Source organism: Bos indicus x Bos taurus, chromosome X, assembly GCF_003369695.1.
Source record: "Bos indicus x Bos taurus breed Angus x Brahman F1 hybrid chromosome X, Bos_hybrid_MaternalHap_v2.0, whole genome shotgun sequence".
NCBI lineage: Eukaryota > Metazoa > Chordata > Mammalia > Artiodactyla > Bovidae > Bos > Bos indicus x Bos taurus.
Window position 1 is genome coordinate 8,298,314 of NC_040105.1, and position 21,058 is coordinate 8,319,371.

The window sequence follows — 21,058 nt, forward strand, 5'->3', positions numbered from 1 at the left end:
ATCATCACATGTCACAGAGGTACCACTGAGTCATTCATTAATCCAACCAATATTTCTTGTGTTTCCACCAAGTACCAGGTGTAGGGGTAATGCAGTAAAAAAAAGTAGATGGAAATGAACAAAAATTCACTCCGACAGAAAGCTTATATTCTAGTGGGGAAACACAAACAAAAGAAATGAATAAAGTCCTTATGAGTAATGATGAGCGCTAGGAGGAAAAGGCAGGGAGAGGGAATAGGAAGTGAGGATGTGCGTGCATGACTGTGGGCTGTATGTCAGACAAGGTGGCCACAGAAGGCCTTGCTGAGAAGTACAGATCACAACTGGGGAACGCAAATATGAGCTACTACCCAAGAGAATTCTGACATCAGTCTCCACAGAGAATGGCAGGTAGAGATGAGATCTGGAAAACGCTGGGAAAGATTTGAGTACTGACGTTCTTCTGGTGCTGTTAATAATCTAGGCAGTGCGAAATGGAAGCAGAGGAATGGAACAATTAAAATGGCAGCAACTAGACTTTGAAGGAAGCCATGAAGCAATTTGCTAGTATCTGAGGTAAAAAGAAATGTCTGATGGTTTGTGGTTTCACATAAAGAACCTTGCTTAGAATACAGAGTTTAGAGAATGGAATTCAGATTGACAAGCAGTATTATTATTATTTTTTTTTTAATCTACAGAGCATGAAGCAATGCCAAGACTACTTGGCAAGATGATATGTGACTTAAAATTTGATGAAAATGTTGAAAAATTCAAACATCTGATTCGCCCAAATATGTAATTAATTATGAGGATTTTGGCTGAAGGGTGAAATTTAGACTGTTGTTGCTGTTTAGTTGTTAAATTGTGTTAAGTCTTTTGTGACCCCATGGACTGTAGCCTGCCAGGCTCCCTCTGTCCATGAGACTTCTCAGGCAAGAATACTGGAGTTGGTTGTCATTTCCTCCTCCAGAGGATCTTCCCAACCCAGGGATTGAACCCACATCTCCTGCATTGCAAAGTGGATTCTTTGCCACTGAGCTACCAAGGAAGCCCTGAAATTTATTATATAGAGTTCATGAAAATGTCCATGTTTTTTTGAGAGTCTACTGCATGCAACACACAGGCAGTGCCTCAGAGACTCAAAGAGGAGCAAGACACATTTCTACCTCAGTGAACTTTTCACTGCAATAGATCCATTTTCACTTCCTCCTGGGCATCCAGAAGGAATTCATTTCTCCACTTCCCTTGCAGTGAAGTACAGTTTGTGGCTGAGTTCTGGCCAATGGGATTGGAGTGGGCAGGATGGATGTCCCTTTTAGGTCTGGCCCATGAAATCCTAGGGGATTGAAGAGTCTCAAAATGCAAGGAGCTGGGGTCCCTATGTCACCAGCAGGAAGGCTGTCCACTAAACATCTGATTAAAATTTATGTGATATTTGTGTCTATTGTGCTGAAGTGCTGAGATCTGAGCCAATTTATGTTGCCCAAATAATACAATTATTGATGAACATTTGCATAGAATTTTACAGTTTGCAGAATGCTTTCACATATCAAAGGATTCTGGGAACCGCCCTGGGAAACAGGTCATATTTTAACTTTTTCCCCATTTTCCAAAAACTGAAACTGATGCTTATTGAATACTGAATTACTTGGTCATGATTACAAAGGTGCAACAGAGAGAGCAAATATTCTAAACCACTGGCTCTCAAATTTACAAAAATAACTGGTATAAGACAAGGATGGAAATAAATCTAATGCAAGGCCTTTGATTAACATAGACAAAATATTAGGGAAATTCAAAAGAGGGAATTAGCACACTCAGCTGAAGAAGCCACTAAAGGCTCTAGTGGAATAGGTAAGATTTGTAGTGAGTGTCTTCAAATTCAAAAAAGAAATCTATGAAGAACCATCGAGAAGGTTTCTACAAATTTTGATATGTGCTCTGAGTGTGAATAGACACAGAAGAGAGTTGACATTTGTTCTAATGATCCAAGGGAAGTGGGAGCAAGCAATGAAGTTTTTCTGAAGGAAAACAGGAACCAGTAATTCAATACAAATAAAAAAAAATATTTACTGAGTGCCTGCCAGATGGAGAGCCTTCCAAAATTGTACAGAGGATACCGAGAGGTGATAACAAGGGCACAGCCTGTGTGCTAAATGCGCTTATAATCTACTAGGGGAAACAGCCATACATGACTTCAACACAATGATAAGATAAACATCAATAGGAACAGTAATAGGGTTCAAGGGACAGAGAAGTGACATGGTAAAGTGATGTGAGAAGGACACAGGGAAGATAGGTAGAGCTTCATGCAGGAAGCAGAATCTCCAGATTGACCTTGGAGGAGGGGCCATTGCTGAGGATGGTTATAAATACATGAATTCATGGGGGCCACACATAATTCCAAAAAGAGGTCTTTTTATCAATTTTGGGGGCAAGGACACTGCTATACAATTCATCAAGTGATTCCAAAACATGACTATTGTTTAGGAGACAGTGAAGTGACATTTATAATTTGGATATGTTTGTTAAAACATGGAATCATAAACTTACAGTGATGTCATAGGTGTGTACATTTCTATTCCTACTGAAATTGCCTGGCTTCCAGTGAATTCAGTCAATGACCAGTACTATGAGCCAAAAGGTGGTGTCCCTGTTTCATTATGCCACCAAGAGGCAATCAACAGGCAGCTTACCGAGATGTCCTGCCAAACGCGGGACACTCACCATGAACAGGGCCTCATAATTTTCGATCATTTTCTGCACCACAGCAATGATGGCTGTGCTCTCTTCAGCGCGGGCCGAACTCTGGACTGAGAACTCTTTGTCTGACGACTTCTGCTTGTGCAGCAGGTTGGGTCCAAATATGGTGGCCAAGTTTAGAGATGTCATTTTGTTCCCAGTGACCTGCAGAAGCAGAGGATACAAGGATGGTTGTGATTTTTGCTTTTCAAAACACTGAGCGGTTAAATAATCAATTGAATCTTTTTACTTTCTCATTTTTTTCTGCAAGGACCACATCATCTCTGTCAGAATCCATGAAGGGCATCACATTTTCCTTTTGCCTCACATCTTGAAGTTCATAGCTCAGTGGTCATCTCAATAGCATCCTGAGTAAAATTTTAGAATGCTGTTTTTGTGAAACTGGTACTATATAAAATTTCTATCCTGTCTGCTCTCAAAAAATATTGATGTTCATCCATTCAACTGACCATCTATCCATCCCTCTATCTATCTCTTCATCCATCAACCCATCATCTCTTTATTACTCCATCCACTCAGTACCCACCATAGATGGGCATTTTTCATGGATTCTAATTATTCTAAAGTTTTTTTCAACAAAGATCACAAACCACTCCTTATTTTAAAGGGTTGAGATTCTAGAGGAGAAAAGCAACTGATCAATTACAAGTAGTCGAGAAGATCCCTTGGAGGAGGGAATGGCAACCCACTCCAGTATTGTTACCTAGGAAATCCCATGGACAAAGGAGCCTGGCAGCCTACAGTCTATAGGGTCAGAAAGAGTCGGACACAACTGAGCTGAGCACGCACGCATGAGTATAAAGTATGAAACTATCAACTCTGGAGGCCCCAGGGAAGACACTCCAAAGAGGGGGCAACATTTGCCCAAAACCTTGAAGAAGAATAGTTTGCTGGGCTGAAAAACAGAGGAGCTGGCGCAGGGGGCACCTTCACAGTGGTGAGAACACTGTATGCAAAGACAGAAATAGATTAAATATGCCAAGGCACCCCAGGAAGCTCAGCAAGGCAGAGGGTGCTACAGGAAGGCCTGGTGAGGGCCAGGTGAAAGTCACCGCTACGTGTCCCCTGAGGGGCAAACCTGCTCTTGGTTGAGAACCACTGATCTAGGCCAGTTATTTCTCCTGTTGAAATCAGTTGAAAATCTATAAATGCCCAGGTAAGTATGGGAACTGTGGATGCCTGGGGAAGTTCCTTTGCCTGGGAAGGTCTGCACGGCCTTCGAGAGACAGGTGGATGCACAGCATAAAAGTCAAACACAGAATCAGTTTCTGACCCACAGCTAAGACTCAGCCTCTGAAGTCCCCACCTTGTCCCATGGAGCCCTGAGTGGATGGCTACCCAGCCCCGCAAGCCTGGCATGGCACTTGTCTGCGTGGGCGCTCAGTAGCTCAGTCGTGTCTGACTCTTTGCAACCCCATGGAGCGTAGCCCACCAGGCTCCTCTGTACATGGGATTCTCCAGGCAAGAATACTGGAGTGGGTTGCCATTCCCCGCTCCATGGGATCTTTCCAATCCAGGGATCAAACCTACGTCTCCTGCATTGGCAGGGGGATTTTTTATCATTACCACTAAAGTAAAGATAAGGGGTGTGTTATTTTTAGAAGGCGAGGCCGTTTTCAGGTTTGCTGCCAAGGGGAATGATTTCATGTGGTAAACATTGGGAACTTTTAAGAAAGTGCCCTTTATGTACAACAGTTCAATTCCGTTTTTCCTTTGTTTCATTTCATCGATATAAAACTTGACAAGTTTTCATATTATTTTTCATTTCTCTTCCTGGAAACTCATGGCTGAGGATAAAACCAAATGTGCTCTATTTTCAAATTCATCCCTTTAGAACTCAGAGGCATTTGGAATGCTTCCCCTTTCCCTCTTAAAGTAATATTGGGGTTTTCTAATTAAAACAACAACAACAACACGATCAAATAGAAGATTTTGTTTTCTTTGAAAAGAATGTTTAGTACAAGGACAATCCAGAACTCTGCTTCCGCTCGCTTGTCTTCTCCTGGTGCTATTTTGGGAATGCAACACAAGCCCGCTGTTAAAATGCACCAAAATTCCAGCTGCAGACCACGATGCTGTGGTTTGTAAATGCTTTTTTTTTGTTTTGGTTGGTTTTACTTAATTGTCTTTTAAACTGGAAGGAGATTTGCTCACAGATGGCATCCACCTTTGTCCCCATGTTGTAGCATCTCTCTCTCACTTGCCCCATCACCTTTCTCTATGACTAGCTAATGTAATGTGTGCTTGGGCTTGCTCCATTACTTATCAGAGAATTCAAGGAAAACATTTATCTCTAAATAAGCATCCTAGACCATTTCTAAGCCAAATATGAATAGCTCACATTTATTAAAAGCTCAGCATGTCGGTGAGGGAGAGAAGGATTGGGAGTTTGGGATTAGCAGAAGTACACTTAAACATAGAATGGATAAACAGCAAGGTCCTACTAGAGCACAGGGAGATATATACAATGCGTGCTCCTGTGTGCTCCATCACTAACTTGGGTCCAACTCTTTTCCAACCTCATGGACTGTAGCCCGCCAGGCTCCTCTGTCCATGGGATTTTCCAGGCAAAAATACTGGAGTGGGTTGCCACTTCCTTCTCCAGGGGATCTTCCTGACTCAGGGATTGAATCCAGGTCTCCTGTACTGAGGCAGATTCTTTACCATTTGAGCTACCGGACAAGCCCTACTTGAGTCACTACCCTATGATAAACCATCTTGGAAAAGAATATGAAAGAGAATGTACCTATATAACCGAATTACTTTGTTGTACAGCAGAAATTAACACAACACTATAAACCAGCTATATGTCAGTAAAATAGAAAAATTTTTCAAGTTTAGCACGTAGAGTCACTGGGCTAGGGGCTTTGCACAGAGTGTTGCGATTCCTTCTCACTACTCATAAGATGAAGCTGCTGCTGTCATCATTATTTTACAGACAAGGGAAGGGATGCACAGAGCCCGGTTCTAGGCAGCCTCTGCCCCTCACTCTTGCTGGCAGAGCCAGCATAGCAGGCACGTGGGAGAACTGGCTCCAAAGCCCGGCCAGGGTGAGGAGAGTCAGGTACTGACCCTGCTACAGATCCAAAGCCAAGCTTCCACTTCCTTGAGGCCTGTGTCTCATCAAAGGCCCATAATCCCGGCCCTGTGTTGGTAGTCTGTAACTTCTTTTTGCCCCATAAGATTCTCTGAAGAACTGGAGGCCAGCTATGGACCCTCTCACCCCACCCCAAAAAAAAAAATATATATATATATACACACACACACATTCACACCACATATTCCATGCCATGCCGGGGAGTTCTTGGATAACCTGAAAACCACTCTCTAGACGTTTCCATGATGTTCCTGCAATATTCTCTCTAGAGGAAATGAAATCTTTCTTATATTTGGGAATTTCTCTTTTCCCCTAAGGAGCAAAACAAATAGCAAACTGAACAAAATGGAATAAAGCAAAACAAACCCAAGATAGCAAAACATTTGATAAAATACCACTATTTTTTCCCCCTAAAGCACTCATTTACTGGTCAATAATTTTTCTCATGCCCTTCTTTTAGACATCTTTAAGATCCCGTCAGTGATACATGGGAGTTTAAGCACCTATTAGAAAAGAAATATTACATTCATCTCATAAAAGAGGAAGTTCAGGTCTCCCCCTACCCCAACTCTATTTTCCCTCCTCTTCCTCTGTTTTATAAAAACAATTTCACATAGTAAGGTACTGGCAGAGGCTGTGTGGGCCTCCAAGCTCCTGACACTCTGCATCATTTTCTGCCTTTTGCAACGCGTAAGAACTGCCGGACACACAGGTGACACACCTAGCACAAACTAACAAACAGGTGAGAGCAGAGGTTGAAAACTGCTTTGCTTCTTGACTGTATTTTACAGTTGAATTTTTCTCTCACTCCAGTGCACCCATTCTACCTGTTCATACCAAAGCAACTTAAACATCGTGAATAAAGAACCTCTCTCTCATTTCTCCTCCCTTGCCCTTCTTTTCTACCAGAAGGGGTTTTAAGCTAACTCCCATTCCTAGCCCATACTTATGTGGCCTGCTTACTCAACCTCTGCACACCCTTTGATATGGCGTTTAAATTCAATCTCCTCCACAAAGCCATTCCTAACATTTCTGGTCCACGTTCATCACTTCATCTCTGGAGTTCTGCAGTGACTCTGTGTTGAGATTTCTAATTCTATAAATCCTTGTGTTTTTACCCACTCCACCTTCTAGGATGCCATGGCATTCCGGGAACATGAATTAGAAAATTCCCAAACGACGCTCACTGGTTTAGAGAAACACAGAGTAGGTGCTCAGAACATACATGATTGAGATACCAAGGCCACTCTTATATGGAAACATTTATAATGTGAAGTGCTGTTTTTCACATTGCTATTCCTATGAAACCTTCCTAACTCACTTTCTTCCTGTCTCAAACCAATCTACAACATAGATTATATCACCTTAGTCAAATCCTTCCAAAGATTCATGGCTTAAAAGAATCAACCACCTACCGCTGGCAAAGGCATTCAGTACCCTGGGAACTTAGCCCAATTTCCTCTCAGACCTCATCAGTACTTTCCCATACTGAAGCCTCTAGTCCAAGATGGCTGTGTGGGCTACATCTTCCTGTAACTTCTGAACATTTCACAAAAGCAATGCTCTCCTCATATTTCCTCTGTCTCTCTAATTTTTGGTTACTGGTCCTTCATTTTAACTCAAGGTTTAGGTTAAGAGTGTCTAGGAACCCTTGTCATCTCTTGCTTCCCGTACAACTTTGCTGTTACCAGCATATTTTTCTATGCCTTGTAATAAACTAGTTTTCTCAATGACTGTGCAGTACCAGTTGAAGAAGTTTTGTGTCCAAAGTTTAGGTAAGGAAATCCAGGTTTAGGAGGTTAACAGATTTGTACCAAGAACACAGACTCAGTGAGTTATAAAGCTACCAAGTGTTTACAACCAGGGTGGGCTCCCCATCATCCCCAGGGAAAGGGGGACTTCCCGGGAGGCACCAGTGGTAAAGAACCTGCCTGCCAATGCAGGAGATGTAATAGATGTGGGTTCGATCCCTCGGTCGATTCCCTGCAGAAGGGCATGGCAATCCACTCCAGTATTCTTGCCTAGAGAATCCCATGGACAGAAGACCCTGGTGGGCTACAGAGAGTCAGACACGACTGAAGCGACTTAGCACGCACACATGCAAGGATGTTTTCTTTTCTTTGCCATAGGCAATGCAGTCTTGTTCAGCATTTGGACTGAAAGAAAGTCTGAAAATGATTCCAAAAAGGCACAAGTGAGTTCCACTGGACATTTTGCTTTCCTCAATGCCTTCTTAATCACCTAAAACCTGACTTTCTTCACACATAGTACTTAAGAAATGTCAGAGAGGCGTTTCACGTACCTGGGAACCCAGACAGGGCTCTGCCTTAACCCAATGATTAGGGAGATGATTCTATAGCTTATAGTCAATAAAGGCTGACACCCAGTCGGGTAATATAACTACTTAACAATTATGCAAATTACAGTATATCCAATGAAGAGCAGTGTGGGCTGAAGGAAGGTGTCAGTGTCATATTATGAAACCTGAAGCCAGCAGAGTTTCACTAATAAGTGCTATGGAGATAAACGGCTAACTCAGGGAAGTTCTATTCTCACACTGATAGGGACGATGAGGATAAGAAAGGTAGAATTGCTTTTCTGGATTAAAGCAAAAAAAATTACATATGAGCATGGCCTTAGGGAAAGCAATCTGACAATTACAGAAATGAATCCATGACACAGCTGAGTTCTGCTTAATAGGATTTAAAATAGAAAGTTTCTGAGGTAAGCCTGGAATGTCTTTGGCTCCTTCTTGTTGATTTACAATGCATGTTAGCATAGTAAAGGGTCTGAATCTCCTGGGGAATAAAAAGTCAGGGAGAAGTATGACTGCATGGTTTCAAAAAAGGGAAGCAGGTCTCTTGTTAGGGTTAAGATTAAATAGTGAAAGTGAAGTCGCTCAGTCTTGTCCAACTCTTTGCGACCCCATGGACTGTAGCCTATCAGGCTCCTCTGTCCATGGGATTTTCCAGGCAAGAGTGCTGGAGTGGATTGCCATTTCCTTCCCCAGGGTATCTTCCCAGGAATCGAACCCGGGTCTCAGTTGCTCGCTAATAAACTCCGGGAGTTGATGATGGACAGGGAGGCCTGGTGTGCTGCGGTTCATGGGGTCGCAAAGAGTCGGACACAACTGAGCGACTGAATTGAACTGAATAGGTCACTTAAAATTGAGGCCAGCATCTCTCCTTTGTTCAAGGGAGAAAGTGGAAAATACCTTGATGCACCAAAGAACACCAGAGCCTAAGACCTCAGACTGCGGGCCAAGTCCAACAAGAAGATTCCAGAGGCGTTCAAAGGACTGTGGAGAACCTGTCTGTAGGAGTTGACACCAGGTGGCACTGAGATGCATTGCTCTTTAGTCACCCTGTCGTGTCCAACTCTGTGCAACTGCATGGACTGTAGCCTGCCAGGCCCCTGTGTCCGTGGGATTCTCCAGGCAAGAATATCGGCGTGGCCTGCCACGCCCTCCTCCAGGAGATCTTCCTGACCCAGGGATTGAACCCACGTTTCCTGCCTTGGCGGGCGGATTCTTTACTGCTGAGCCACCAGGGAAGCCACCTTTTTCTTTTTTAGCTCTCCCTTTCAAAACAGGAAAAAGGAAGAGGCGCGCATGCGTGGCGGCGGTGGGGGGCGCACCTCCTGGCCGTCCTTGCTGACGTTGTCCTCGGCGTGCCTGGCCACGATAGACAGGAACTGCAGCAGGCGGTGGAGTGTGTCGCAGTTGCAGGGAGGTAGCAGGTAGATGAGGAGCTGCAAGGTGCCCAGCTGTTCCTCTGGCTCCAGCACTGAGCAAGGCAAGAAGAGGGGCTCTCAGTAAGTCAAGGCGGAGGTCACGCCCTTCCGGCTCAACTGTCTTCAGAAAGGGATTAGCAAGGCAAGTCACCTTTCATTCCTGCCCCCCACCACTGGTTTAGCAGTTCAACAGGAAGGTTCTATGAGGGACAGAAAGACCAACGTGACCTGGGGAAATGTAACACCCACAGAAATCATTCATTTCCCTTATTTTCTTCTTCTTCCTTCCCTTGGTGGAAATCCTCACAAACTTTAGGGATCACAGCCCATTTGCGAACCATGTGGGAATGTTCTAAAATCTGACTTTCTAACAGTTTGGAGGCCCTGATCTGTTGAGCAGTACACAGGAGGTAGACTTTGTTGGCAATAAGCGAAACCCGGTACGAAGTCAGGGTCTTCTTCTCTGTTTTGAGCCTGTCACCTGCAGCAGGAAGGAACGCATGGAGGCTCACTCAGTTCCAGCCACTTCCTCCTCCCGGTCGCCCTCCTGTTCTCCTTTGGGGAGCTGTGCCTCTAGCCCTGAACCAGCCACATTACAAGTCCCAATCCTGGGCTCTGCCTGGAATATTTCCCATCCCCCTTTCTCACTCTGGGTTCCAGAAATGCACTCATTTTTAGGCATGGACTCAATCCTCTCTGTTACTCCAAAGCATCAGTTTGTAGCACTTTCTACTATCCTAGAGTCTTCTGAAGGCATCCCCAGTGTTTCTTGGCTACTTCCATTTGATTCATGGCAACTTTCTTCCTGCCAATTCTCCCCAGGGTAAGTCTCAGAAAATTCCCCCAATAGCCCGATCATTAGAGATAGATAAATCAGGTCAAAATAGCTATTAGGAAACATATGCACAAGGTTTTGATGAGTGAGTGGGACATCCCAGTAAGACATTCCTGCAGATGACTGGGTTACATACAGAGGGTGTTGATGAAAGCTGTGTACAGCTCCCTGGTGAGCAGGGGGTCTGGCATGTCCCTTAGGAACTCCTTCAACAAGGCAGCCACATCATGGACGCTGTGCTCTTCCTCCAGGGAGACATCAACCCCACGGTCAAACTCCTCACGTAGCTGGAAAGACAACGGTTCCAGTGGCAGTCTCAGAACAGCACACCTCAACATTCAGTGCCCAGCAAAAGAAGGGCTGTGACACGCAGCCTCGAGGAGTAGGTTTACCCAGACCCCGCCCAGACCCCAGGAAGGAGAAGCAAACAACGCAAACCCAGCCCTGAATAAATGAAGTGAAAGTGTTAGTTTCACTATATAGCCATCAGAGAAGCCGATATAAGCCCATATATATGTGTATATATCTATAGCCACCTGGTGGCTAAGACTGTAAAGAATCTGCCTGCAATGCAGGAGACCTGGGTTCAATCCCTGGGTCGGGAAGATCCCCTGGAGAAGGGAATGGCAACCCACTCCAGTATTTTTGCCTGGAGAATCCCATGGACAGAGAAGCCTGACGGGCTACAGTCCAGGGGGTCACAAAGAGTTGGACACAACTGAGTGACTAACACTTTCACTTTCATATATATATATACATATATATACACACACATAGGAAATGCATTATTAAATAAAAGTATGTGGGTTTACTGTTAATGACACAAGCAGCAGGGCTTGATAACGACATCCAGAAGGTTGGGAGGAAGAGCTAAGGGGTTAGGTCAACTCTGACTGTGGGAGGGAGGAATTAATCCATTGTATAGCAGTTTTGCATGTCAGCAATTTTACCACGTTGGAATTCTGACATTTTCCACAAATACTAGACAAGGAAGCAAAGAGATTTTTCTGCAAACAATGAAATTAAACACCCTGAGAAACCATTTGTTTCTCTGAGGCTTGAAGGGTGACAATAACTAAATAAAATCTGTCTTAGATTTGTCAAAGTAGCTTTATTAACATTTTCCAGGAAGTTTGCCTGCCTTCATCATTATCCTCGCTCCTTTAGCATTTATCACAGTAGGAAAACACAATAGCCAGAAGGAAGTCATAACTCTACACCCTACTTTCATCTCGGACAGCTCAACTTCTCTTAGGTATTGTTCTCTGATGTTAAAATCAGTCAGTGAGTTTATGAATCTGCTCTAGGCAGTAAACTTCTGTAAGTGTTCGTGTGCTCTGTCACTCATTCAGGACAGATGTGCTGCCCATCTGCTGCGTACCAGGCCTTGGTAAAGGTCCTCAAAATGCGGTGATGAGTCAGGAGGCAAAGCCCTTCCCCTCCTCCAGCTCTCAGTCAGGTGATAAACTGGTAACGTCATCAATCACTAATTAGCTCTTAATACTGTGACAGTTGTTCTGAAGAAAAAGTGTAGAGGGTTATGAAGTGATATAACACCATCAATGGTGAGGTGGAGCATACTTCATGCTTGAAATCTGACCACTTATTATTATATATATATATATATATATATATATATATATATTTTTTTTTTTTTTTTTTTTGGAGAGTCCATAAGCAAATCTCCATACGAAGGTTTTCCCTTGGGTGAATAAAGATATATCTGAGGAATAATGTCTGTCACTAGCCACCTCGCCACCTGATAAGAATGGCCATTACTGTCCTGAATGGCTCATCAATTCCGGGTCACTCGCCCTTAGTGTGCACCAGGCAGCCAGAACGAAGCAGGCTTCCATTGGCACCACCCCTATTCGTGACCATTCAAACATACTGTGTTACTTTTCTGAGCGAGAACACACACACATACATGCGTGCGCGTGCCGAAAGAAAGGACTGTGGAAAGAGCTTGATCTAAACTGTGTGTCTTGAATTAAATGTCTTTATCTCTCTAAGCCTCAGAAGTGGGTGAAAAGGCTTTGTCTCTCAGCTGGTGGGCGAATTCAGTGAGGTAACGTTTTTGAAAATATTCTGCAGCTCTGCACAGGAGGCCTAAGAAATGTTACTATGCTATCTTCTTCCTGCTAGTCCTATTGTGAAATGTTAAATGTTGTTCAGTAGTCTCTTAAGTGACTATTATAAATAAAACCAACCAACCAACCAAACAGAAAACATACTTCTTTTGAAAAACCCCTTTTGTCTGGACAAGAAAAGACACAAGAAGGCATTTATTTCACTTAGTTTCAATAATATGAACAAATATCGTTTCTTCAGCTTCATCCAACTAAAATTATTTTCATTTGGCTTCATTTTTGAATTGCTGGGTTCCTTACTTCTTTCTGTTGGAACCAACAGAGGGAAAATAATATTTTAATTTTCTTTTAGCCAACATATGAATTCTTTTCTCAAAGGAAGGTTTGTCTTTTATGAAGCTGTCATGAACACAGATATCTGTCTAATCATAGGAACCTGCTTCTGAAGCTCTAATACCAAACTTCTTTTGCAAGAAATCTGGAAAGTGTTGAAGGAAACTGAGGGGTACAATCCCTACATGGAAGATGAATTGGGGAATCAATGGTTCCATAGAAAATTAATACCATTATTTTTGAGAAGTTAAAGCTATAAATGTAGCATTTTCACAGAAGAGATATTAACGGGATCACTCATATTGCATTTTAGTAGAAATGGGTACTATATAATTGTTTTCTGTTTATTTTCACTTACTGATCAGGTACGCTCTGAATCTCCTGAATTTACAGTGTCAATAAAATGTTTATAAATTAGTTTTGTTTTGTTGTACATGCCAGGGGCACGTATAGATGTTGTGCTTTCAATTGTATGATCCTGAATCTTTCTGAGCTTCTGAGTTCACCTTTTACTTCTTGGGACTCAATTATACTATAATCGCAGAAAAGATATTCAGAAATGAATTTGCATAAGCTCGAACTTTGCACAAGGTAATTCACCTAAAAGTCAAGTGAAATGTACAATATCATCTCCACTTTTCACTTACTTGTCTCACTCTCTTTTTTGAGCTTCCAACTCGGAATATCCCCACTGTCTGGAGGCCTGCAAATAAGGAAACAAAATCTTCAGTCCTGTTTTATGGTTTCAAACTGGAGCAAATCAAAATAGATATAAAACAGAATGCCAATACCACGCTGCAACATGCAGGGTAATGGTGACTTGACAGCAATGCACTAATGCTTATTTATGCCATGCTGGATTCACCAGGTACCTAGAAGTTAGCCCTGCTAGCACCAGGATCATTTTACATTAAACACTTCTGGTTAAACATTATTCTTGTGATATTATGTATTTCCACACTTTCTCCATATGAAAAAAATACTGTAACATTTTCTTCATTATACAGAATAATTAAACATGAGCTTTCTATGAATTTCCAGCCCTTTATCAATTTGAAGATAGATATTTCTTGCCTCACTGATCATAATTAAAGCAGGTACTTATGAAAGAAAATCTATAATGTGTAAAAAATGATATACTTTAAAAATACCTGGTGTAGAAGTAATGATTTAATATTTTGATTTATTTCTATACAGTCTTTTCTCCATGAAAAAATTATATATAGAGAGAGGAAATGCTGCTGCATTTACTTAATATTATGTCACAAGAATTTTTTAAGCCAGTAAAAATTTTGTGTAAATGTTACTTAAAATGGATACAAAATACTCTATTACATGAATGTGCCAAAATTCACTTCATATTCTCCTCTGAATGACAATATACGTTCCACGAACACATATGCACTTGTTCTGATACCATAACTTGCCGATTAGGAACAACTCTGCACATCCGTCTCAGTTTACATTTCTGATTCTCTTGAGAGCATGTCTTAGAAATGGGATTATGGGACCAGTGCATCAAGAAGATTTATCTAGTCCTAAATGTCAGTAGTGCCAAGGCTGAGAAGCCTTGCTCCAAAAAATTAGGTCTCTTAAACAATTGATCACAAATTAGAAAGGTCAACAGTAGTTCCTCAGTATCATTAAATATCCAGTCAACATTCAGATAAGGTTCACCAACTGTGATCGGTTGGTGCGCCTTGCAGTCTCTTAATGTGTGTTTCCCCCCCTGGCTGTTTATACATTTTCCTTGTCATAATTGGTTTGATGAAGATATAGCACTGATTTCCCACCGTAGATTCCCTCACTGTTTGGATGAAGACACTCTGCAGTGCCGTTTATAAGTTCCTTTCTCCCCTTTATTTCCTCTAAAGAGATAGAGTTTTCTCTTATTACGCTTAGAATTTGGGGGCAAGACTACTTCACAAGAGCTATTACGCACTTCTTTTAAGGGGGCAGAGAATGTGTGAAGGACTTATTTTCCTATGCAAGCCATCAGTCACTGCCACTGCTGATCATCACCTACATTTACTGCTTCATTGCTGGCTCACTTTCTCTTCATTTGGGATAAGGGCAATGCCAGATTGTAACTGCCCATGTCTGTTTTGCTGCCACACGAAGAGGGCTGGTGTGAGAGTCAACAGACCATGAAAACATAGTAAACGGGCCAGCAAACATCATTTGCATCCTGAATCTGTCTGATCCTGAATCTAGATAAAACATTCAGACTCCCAGTATGTAAATGGGATTTTGGTGGGGGAGGGGGGTGTATGCTTTGCTTAATCTATTTTTATCTGGGTTCTTCTCTTGCCACTGAAAGAGTTCTGACTAGTCCAGTATATAATTAAATTGGAAAGAGTTTAAAATCTTAATAACATTATTTCTTTCCATCCTGAAACAAAGTAGACATCATACTTTGTTTCTTAATTCCTTAATGTCTCTTGGTAAAGCTTTGCAGTTTTTTTCACAGAAGTTTCTTCTTATTTCAGGTATTCTAGCTATACTGTATGTTTGATATTAATATAAATGAATTATTTTATTGGTATAGTACATAATATTATTGCTCTTATAGAAGACGTGGATATATTTTTGTATATTTATTTTATGGTCTTGCCACATTGTGTATTAGGTATAAGACTTTTAAAATTGGTTTTCTAGAGTTTCTCAGTTAGAAAATATAATACGCAAAAATATCCAAAAATATAATATAAAAAATGGACTTTTTATCACTTTTATATCTTATACGTGTTATTCTGAATTTCCAGAATAATTTGAGAGAATCATGCTGAGAGGCTAGTCATTGCTGATTTGCACAAGTACATATTAGAATCAAACACAGAATTATATTTCTTTATCTACAAGATGAGCATAATAAGTATCCGCTTCAAAAGTTGTTCAATGATTCAATTAATCAATGCATATAAAATGCATAGACTTGTATATGGCACCTACAGAGAGATATAGGCCCTGACTGGTCTAAATGAGAATTTCCATGCAAAACAGAAAACTTTATTTTAATAGTGCTGTGTTGTGCTCAGTTGTTCAGTCGTGTCCGACTCTTTGTGACCCCATGGACTGCAGTCCACCAGGCTCCTCCATCCATGGGATTCTCCAGGCAAGAATACTGGAGTGGGTTGCCATTTCCTTCTCCAGGGGATCTTCCTGACCCAAGGATCAAACCTACGTCTCCTGCATTGGCAGGCAGATTCTTTACCACTGAGACAGTTGGTAAGCCCTTATTATAATAGTATGACTTCACAATTTTAATTTTGGCTGCATTATTTTCTTGTTGGTTCAATGGTTTCCAAATAGCTGAAATTTCTACATAAGTGAGATATCACATAAGGGCACTTTCTTCCCACGTGAGACTATTCCTTTGCTTGAATCCCTACAGTCTGGGCAGAAATGCCTATTTCTATGTCATTATTTCCTCAATTATAGTACTTTTCCACTCAGTAAAGGTGACCGTGATTTTGAAAATAACAATTAATAGCTAGTGATTGATTACTGTAATTTCTATGTATTGATTATAATCTAAGTTTTTAATTAATTAATTTTTAGGCAGAGCAGATGACAGCCTTCAGATAGCCAATGCCATTCTCTGATATAAGCTTTAGAGTCATTTTCCTCAAGAAGATGCAGTCCAGGCATTCAGTAACCTTGACTTGAGACAGTCACTGAGAAAAAACAGGTGTCCATCAGAAAAGTCGTAGATCTGGGAAAGAAATATGACATTGCTGTACACTGTCCCAGAAATTGATGCAATCACTTTTCTCTCCTTTTCCTCCCCTTTACTGGAATGGGAACTAGACCCCGGCCACCTGAATCTCAGGCTTAGGGAATTCAAGTAAGGAGGGCAGGCATAATAAATCGGCACCCCGCCCCCAACTCAGCCTAAATCCGAGACAGAGGAGAGTCTGACTCTTTGTTATGTTGTCTGGTTTTTTGTTTGTTTGTTTGTTTTTGTTTGAAATGTGTGGTTCAGAGAAAGCAAGGATGGTTAAGGAAGTCTGGCCTAATAGTAGAGAAAGCATTTGGTGAAGTAAAAGTGGGGAAGGGTAGTGTACACGAATATAGATGGAGTCAAGACTACTGTCCAAGACCGGTTTATTTTTTTTCCCTCTCTCTCCATTTTTTGTTTTGTTTTGTTTTATTATTGAGTGTGTAAGTCCAAGACTGATTTGAGAGAGAATGAAAAGATCTTTGACAAATATCTATAAGGCTAAAGTGACTCAAACTCTCTGCTATCCATTTCAAAAACTGGCAAATAAAGTCTTACAAAAATTGCTTTTGAAGTTTGCCCTTTTTTTGTGATTAAGATTAATATCTGTTTGAATTTGAGCCTGTCTCTTATTTTTTCCAGAGCCATTTGGTCTAAGCATCGTGGAAACTCAGAACAGAATCAGGATCTTGAAAGACCATGCAGGTTATCTTCTTTCCTTTAGGCCCTCAAGTGCACTGAAACTATTTCCCACCCCACCCCCACCCCATGAACTGCCCTGTTTTTCAGTAATCTTAAAGGAAATGCTATTTCACAGAGTAAAATTCATGAAAATTTATTTTCCAACAGAAAATATAAAGACGTGCCAAGTTTTCTTTCACAAAAGCAGTTACTCAAACTGTCACTGCAATTTTGCATGATTGGAGTAGAATTTTCTCATTTAGAGTTCTTTAAAGTGCCTATGGTTACTCTCTACATTCCTTACAAGGAAAAATTATAATTATAAAAGTATGAGTCGCTTTTTCTACCTCGTAGCAAAGTATAGGCTGAATTTATGTATTTATGGTACTGAACTCTTTACTTGCTAAGCTATTTTGAAAAATAATTTTGTTCATGTAATACTGATTGAACATTTACATTGTTATCATGATACTAAGTTTTGGGAATTCCAAATGTCTAAGATACTTTTCTTGATGTCTAGTTTATCTTCTAAGGAGAAGACACAGATAAACAAACACATGAACATACATACATACATCTACATATTAAAATTTTGTATAAGCAAAGTTTTCATACATATTAATTATATTAAGTCACTCATATGTATGTTATCTAGTGATTTCCATATATAACAAATTGATTAATTTTTGTAAAGCCCCACTTTTATTAGAAATAGATGAGAATGTTAATGTAGTTATGTCTATATATCTTCAGGATTTGTTTTTCTGTTTCTGTTTTCTTTATTATGATGAGTACATCACTTTTATAGTAAAAAGGTAATTACAGTGATGTATGTGAATTATTTCTAAATAAAACTGGAAAAAAGAAGCAATTAATAAACTCTTCTCATTCCATAAAATGCATGCTAACGTGATAGCAAACAAATTCAGGTTGTAGACATGGCAGTTTGATGAGCCAAAAGTCTAAAGTTCAACAAAGATTTTAAAGAACTGTACATAGCTTTAAAGTCAGCATATTAAGTGGAACTGATTTGCCAAAAGGGGTACGATGAAGAAATTTTAAGTGGACATCTTTCCACAAAAATGCAAATAACAATAGAGAAAACTATTGTCCAAAACTACATACTTTCTATTCACTTAAGGAATGGTTTCCCGGTCTCTTCTTTTAAGAAGTTGATTCTTTCTTTTAAAGGAAGCCTTGAGTAACCTCAACATGTAAAGAACATAGAAGTGGCTCTGCTTTGTTTAAAGGAAGTCCTGAGGTCCTGAGGATAACCCCGGAGAAGGCAATGGCACCCCACTCCAGTACTCTTGCCTGGAAAATCCCATGGATGGAGGAGCCTGGTAGGCTGCAGTCCATGGGTTCACTAAAAGTCAGACATGACTGAGCGACTTCATTTTTACTTTTCACTTTCCTGCATTGGAGAAGGAAATGGCAACCCACTCCAGTGTTCTTGCCTGGAGAATCCCAGGGACAGGGGAGTCTGGTGGGCTGCCGTCTATGGGGTCGCACAGGGTCGGACACGACTGAAGTGACTTAGCAGCAGCAGCAGAGGATAACCCAGCCCAACACGCCTTGTCCTCCCTTCAATTTCCTGTCTCCAGTGTCACTTCTGAGGACTCTTTGGCTCTAGGGAGTTTGAATATCATCAAGTTTATCCCCCCTCATATCTTGTTTATCCCTACTGGGGTTATGCCAACACTATGTAAACTTTCTTCACAAAGGAAATTTCGATCTAGAGCCTGATCAAATGAATATAGAATTGAAATTGAATGTTTAAATGAATGATGCTTGAATACGTGAAAGTACTTGATTGCTGACACACAACTCTGCTTACCATGTTTTTCAAGATGTTGACAGCAGCTGTCCACCAGCCTCGGGACCTGCCTGTAAATAGGATTCAGGCTGAGTTTCTTATCTCTGGCTTTTTCTTTTTTATTTTGAGCCTCAGCAGGCAAGGAGAGCTGTAATGCTTCCAGCAGTCGAGACTGATTGTCATCAAGATCGGTGATAGAATCCACTGACATTGCACCCTGCAAATTATATACAGACATGAACAAAGAGTACAGATGGAGAAAATAAAAACTGCTTCGCCCAATGCTGTCCAATAAATACTTTTGCCCACTTAAAATTATACTGTTTAATTGTGCTGTTTCTATTTTAAAAGGAAAAAACCAAACACCTTTTGAAAAAGTTGGGAAACCTTCACGACATGGGGTAAGGTACTGACAGTTACAATTTCAACAATAGACAACTTTTTCCAAATGGAAGACAAGAGATGGCAAACATACAATTAAAATAGTTTGACCCAACCACTTCATTCCTTGAAACAAGAAAAAAAATATCACATACTTGATGAATGAGGTAAAGTCAGAGAACGCTTGTGAATTATAAAAAAACAACAACAATTCAACTATGGCTCTAGAAAGTAGATTTTAAAATAGGATTCCATAAACAGTCTTAGTTTGGTTTTCCCCAGAAGTGGCACAATGTATTTTATTAGGGGAACAGTCCCAGGAGATAGCTGTAGGGGAGTGGGGAAATGAGAAAGGCAAGTGAAGGCAGCCAGCAAAGGGAGCCTCGCCAAGCCCGTGACAAACCTGTGCGCAGCTAGAGCCCAACTGCCCTGGGAATCTGGACGATCGTGTCAGTCATGTACCTCAGAGCTATTCCTGCTAAGGAGCGAGGGAGCTGAAGTATTTACCACAAGTCTCCAGAGTCACTGATTAAGGGCAACTTCTGGCAGGGGTAGGGAGGCGACATTAATGTCTTCCTACTTGCAGGCTGTCATCTGCACGGGTGGGTGTCTCTGGCCATCAGAGAGAGCCTCCAGCCAAGAGATGAGGTCAATGACAGGTGGAAAAAAGGCTGGAACGCTAGGAATGGTTAAGAGCTGAGGGTAAGGGCACAGGGCACCCATGATGTCTGTATGGCCACCCACTCTTTGATGAAACCTAGAGGAAGAGGTTGGCAGCTGCTGTCCTAGCAAGGCCTGGACAGAGGGGAGGGCATTGGGGAGGCCCATTGCCTGGGCTCTAGAGTCTCAGAAAGCTCATACATGGCATTTCGGTGTCATTGCCTTGTAGACTTATACACACAGTCTGAGAGATTATGATGGGACTGGAAGAACACTTCCATCATGCAAATTCAAATATTCCAGGATGCTGTCATTTCTTCAATGGTAAACACAGGGAAACCCTGGAAACACCGGTGGGTGGCTCAGGTGCCCCTGAATCTTGGAGAGGTTCTAAATGTTGGAGGCTGACTGAGCATTGTGGATGTTAACTGGAAAGTGTCTGGGGTTTTAACTAGGGTAAGAGTTGATGGCTGGAGATGGCAGATTTGGGCTTTCAGGCAAGAGGAAAAGGAGAGATCTCTCAGTGACCCAGGAAGTTTCAGAGATATTTATCTCCTGATTCAGCTAATCATCAACCAATTTGCCTAGAAACTCAGCTTTCCTGGATTGAAATGTGAAATCTGAAGTGCTAGATAATAGCACGGTGCCTGGAACACAGTACTCACTTAATAAATGGAGCCATATTACTGTGTGCTATGCTAAGTTGCTTCAACTGTGTCTGACTCTTTGTGACCCCATGAACTGCAGCCCGTCAAGTTCCTCTGTCCATGGGATTCTCCAGGCAAGAATACTGGAGTGGGTTGTCATGCCCTCCTCCAGGGGAATCTTCCTGACTCAGGGATCAAACCCATGTCTCTTATATCTCCTGAATTGGCAGGCGGGTTCTTTACCACTAGCACTACCTACCATGTTATTACAGTATTGATTTGAAAGAGGATATGTGTGTGTGTTTCTACAGTTATGTTGGAGA

General features: G+C 41.4%; 1 protein-coding gene across 5 annotated transcripts in view; it reads right to left on the reverse strand.

The window, feature by feature from the left end:
* The window catches only part of ARHGAP6 (Rho GTPase activating protein 6), a 541,707-nt gene that overhangs the window by 29,341 nt on the left and 491,308 nt on the right, over positions 1-21,058 (reverse strand). For all 5 annotated transcript variants that reach the window (XM_027535096.1, XM_027535095.1, XM_027535097.1 and 2 more), the window contains 5 exons: positions 19,069-19,264; positions 13,477-13,532; positions 10,543-10,693; positions 9,476-9,624; positions 2,707-2,886 (listed from right to left, as the gene is read on the reverse strand). In XM_027535096.1, the coding sequence (XP_027390897.1) occupies positions 2,707-2,886; positions 9,476-9,624; positions 10,543-10,693; positions 13,477-13,532; positions 19,069-19,264 (732 nt within the window). The remainder of the gene's footprint in view (positions 1-2,706; positions 2,887-9,475; positions 9,625-10,542; positions 10,694-13,476; positions 13,533-19,068; positions 19,265-21,058) is intronic.